Source organism: Lipotes vexillifer, unplaced genomic scaffold (genome assembly GCF_000442215.2).
Source record: "Lipotes vexillifer unplaced genomic scaffold, Lipotes_vexillifer_v1.1 scaffold306, whole genome shotgun sequence".
Taxonomy (NCBI): domain Eukaryota; kingdom Metazoa; phylum Chordata; class Mammalia; order Artiodactyla; family Lipotidae; genus Lipotes; species Lipotes vexillifer.
In genome coordinates, this window is record NW_006789814.1 from 3676784 (window position 1) to 3681010 (window position 4227).

The 4227-nt window shown below is 43.2% G+C and overlaps 1 protein-coding gene across 1 annotated transcript in view; it reads left to right on the forward strand.

Annotated features, from left to right (window-relative positions):
* Positions 1 to 4227, forward strand: part of GRIN2A (glutamate ionotropic receptor NMDA type subunit 2A) — a 378152-nt gene that overhangs the window by 313556 nt on the left and 60369 nt on the right. The window contains exon 11 of the mRNA XM_007462837.1: positions 1506 to 1666. Coding sequence (XP_007462899.1) covers positions 1506 to 1666 — 161 coding nt within the window. The remainder of the gene's footprint in view (positions 1 to 1505; positions 1667 to 4227) is intronic.

Consider the following 4227-nt stretch of genomic DNA (forward strand, 5'->3'; position numbering starts at 1 on the left):
AAGAACGGGCACAGTAAGCGATATCTTTTTAAAATATTGATGCAAAAATCCTCACCAAAATACCAGCAAACCAAATCAAGCAGCAGCATATAAAAAGAAAAATATGCCATGACCAAGTGAGATTTATCCCAAGAATGCATGGGTGGTTAAACCTATGAAAATAAGTCAATGCAGTACACAACGTTAATAGAATGAAAAAATAACCACATGATCAAAGTGCCACATTCTGGGGAGGCCTGTTCTGACCCCCTTCACAGACAACATCAGCCAATCAGGGAAACCCAGTAGAGCATGGACAGTGAGCCTTTATGGAGGCTCAAGAGGCCATACCAGACATGGGCATCACCGGGAAGCTAATGGTTAGTATGGACTTCAGCTCAAGAAACGTTCATGGAACCTGCCATTATGCCTGGGATGTGTTAGGACCCCAATAAGTATTGCATGCATGCATGAGCAAATGAATGAATCATGGCTGGAGGATGAGTGAATGACATAGAGTCTTTGTACGGGAAGAAAAATGATTGTCCCTCTACCCTTCCAGGTTCTTGGTGGAGACCCCCACCCTCCTTAATAAATGACAGATTTAACAGGAGAAAAACATGTATACCATCTGTATATATGGGAGATACCCAAGAAAACTGAGTAACTCCCCAAAATAGCCCAAACCACCGGCTTAAGTACTATCTTCAGCTGAAGACAAAAGAAAGATGTAGGGTAATGGGAGGCGTGATGGGGGGTAGGGGGAGAAGGAAAGGCCAGTTCTGGGAGGAGACCAGGAAGAGCACAGTAAGCAAGGGTATGGTAGTGATGCAGACTTAAGTTGCTGCCTTTTCCATGGATAAGAGTTTTAGAGATTTAGTCATCCTCTTCCAGATACAGAGAGGAAGACACTCTCACAAATATAAGATTTTGCCTCTTCCAAAAGAGTTAACTTCTACTCAGTTTTCAGAGTTTCTTCTGTGTCTGCTGTTTCTTAAAAAATAACCAGCCCCCAGATAATCCGTATGCCAAAGAGGCATATTTCGGGAGTGGCAGATTCTGCTCCCCTTTGTCATTTTCTGGGTGAGGTGAAAGAAATTGTAAATGGGGTCCAGAGAAGGGAGTGGTTGGTGAGGATCTCAGAAAATTTCATGATAAGGCAGATGAATGAACTGATGTCATACATTAATTCCAGCTTAATCAGCATTTCCTGAGCACTGCCTGTGAGCCTAGAACTAGGCTGGTCTCTACAATGGAGATGAAAAATTCCATCCAACAGAGACCTGTTGCACACCCAGCCAGCGCCTATGCTGGGCACTGAGGAGCAGTAAGGAAGAAGACAGACACTGTTTCTGACTTCCTGGAGCTCCCAGACCAGTGGAAGGTGTGATTAAGTAGAAAGGAAGCACAAAAATGAGTGGGTGTTTACTGTCCTGTGCTACCGCGTGCATATGTGTAACTCCTGAGGCAAGACAGAATGATGGCTGATTCTTCCTCCTCCTCCTCCTTTCTCTGTCTCTCTTCAGTTTCAGAGACCTCACGACTATTCCCCACCCTTTCGATTTGGCACGGTGCCCAACGGCAGTACGGAGAGAAACATTCGGAACAACTACCCCTACATGCATCAGTACATGACCAAATTTAATCAGAAGGGAGTAGAGGACGCCTTGGTCAGCTTGAAAACAGGGTAAGGATGATGGTTTCTTTTGCTCTGCAGGCCTGCCTATCCACACACCTTACAGAAAATGACTCTGCACACCTTGCCTTTGTGCTTGTCTGCCCCCACTGTTGTATGTTCTCGAGAGCAGAGCTGGAAGTCAAGGAGGCCCCCAGTTGAGGGCTGCTTTTGCTAATCTGATGAGTATCACAGGCTTCCTTCTGAATTGTGTTAAGAAAAAGCAAATCCAGGACACTTTGAAATGCAGAGAACCAGAGGGGTTTCTTAAACTGATAAAGAAGTTGGTCCAACTCAATGGGATATTTTAGCCAATAGGGAGATCTAAGGAGATGGAGTTTATTTAAGTGGTGAAAACAAAGTACTGTAAGTCTTTACCTGATTTTAGATAGGAGTTTGTGGTATGTAGCTTTCTGTGAAAACTAAGAGTGTCACATTGAGGAAGGAGAAAGGAAATACGGAGAGAAAAGCTGAGAACTCAGTCTCTCTAAAGGTACAGCTAACATTTCTGTCTACCTGTTGGCATTGTGAAGGATAGCAGACACAAAATAACTGAAGCTATAAACAGAAGACCTGTTTTATGACCTTGGACAGTTCTTCAGTCACTCTCAGCCTCATACATAAAATGGGAATAATGATAGGACCTAATTCATAGGAGTTTTATGAGGACTAAGAGAGAAAATTTGCTGTAAAGCATTTCGGACAGTGCCTGGCACAGAGATAGGACATAATTGCTAGTGTTGTTATTTGCTGTAAAGGTTAAATTCTATTCCGTGGACTCTTCAACTTTTTGAAAAGTCAGGGAAGTGTGGAATATGTTTTTGAAAGGATTCCATTAAAAAATATTCTGGGGCTTCCCTGGTGGCGCAGTGGTTGAGATTCCGCCTGCCGATGCAGGGGACACGGGTTCGTGCCCCGGTCCGGGAAGATCCCACATGCAGCGGAGCGGCTGGGCCCGTGAGCCATGGCCGCTGAGCCTGCGCGTCCGGAGCCTGTGCTGCGCAACGGGAGAGGCCACAACAGTGAGAGGCCCACGAACCGCCAAAAAAAAAAAAGATTTTGTTTTAAACGAAAGGATTGTTTATTAAGGAAAGTTTTGCTTATCCAGAAAATTTACTTACGTGGACCATCTCAATTGTCAGGGATCCCTGGCAAGTAAAACGGGAGGTAGTGCATTCTCCTTGCCGATTAGTGCACAGCTTCTTCCTGTGGGCTGTTCTGCAGGCCCATTGCGGAGGTCTTGCTGCTTCTTTGTGTCTGGTGGGGCAGAGGGGGCCCCTCTAAGCCATCAAGCCCGGATCTCTGCATAATTTCCAGGAGCTTTGGCCAATGACATTTTGTCATTTCAGTCTCTTTGGAATCTCTTTGGTATCTCAACAGGGGCTGGGACAGCATTTATTTAGAAGCTGAAACCATTTCTTATCTAAAACTCATTCACACACTGCTCATTCTGGCTTGGAATGACTTTTTTAAACTTTTTACTAAAAAGCATAACAAAAAATGCAGAAAAGTACAAGTATTAAGTATACTGCTGGATGACTTTGTCCAAACTGATCTGACCATCCAGTTCAATTAAGATGTCACCAATCCCTACAACCCCCCACCACATACACACACACACACACTCTCTCTCTCTCTCTCTCTCACACACACACACACACACACACACACACACACACACCCCTCTTCCAGTTACTATCTTTGTAGATCATCCTCGCTTCTAAAGCAGTAGATTCTTTTGCCCTGTTATTCTAACATATAATAAAATCATACTGTATGTTTTCTTTTTTGTTTGTCTTTATTTGACTCATCATTGTGTTAGTGAGATCACTGTGTGTCATTCCAGTTCTTTCATTCTCATTGCTGTGTAGAATTTCACTGTGGGGATATACCACAATGCACACATCTTTTCTAATCTCGATGAACGTTAGGGTAGTGTCCCACGTGGGGCTATTATGAGTAAAGCTCCTAAGGGCTTTCTCCTACATGTCTTTTGTTGTACGAGTACATTTTTCTTGTTATATACCTAAGAGTGGAAATTGCTGAGCTATAGAGTGTGGTATGTTCAATTTTAGTAGATACCAGAAAAGACAAATTTTTGATGACTTTGCAGCTTAGCCATGGGTATAGGTTTTTGTTTGTTTTCACTGTGGTCTTTTCATCGTATATACTGTTGCTTTGGACAAACCATGAGCATAAGTGTGATGACAATGGTTAGAAAAAATGGTTGAAGGCTGGCTGTTTCCCTCCTCATCCATCTGCCACCCAGAGCACAAAATGGGTTGTTTTCTTTCTTTTTCACTTTTTTAAAATAATGCAAACAAAAAGGAGTAGAGAAATAGAAACCATCCCGGGCCATAAATTATACAAATTGTTCTCGGGAAGCCATATAGTAGTTATAACATCCATCTTAGCAAACTTGGGCAGATGGTGGGTTTACCCTATATTCAATCTCCCATGAGGGGCATGCATGACACTATTACTTTAAACTCGGAAACTAGAGCTAAAGGGGTGTGGGTCTTTTCTTTTTAAGAAATAACTACATGCACCCTTAGGGGTGAGGACATTCCTGC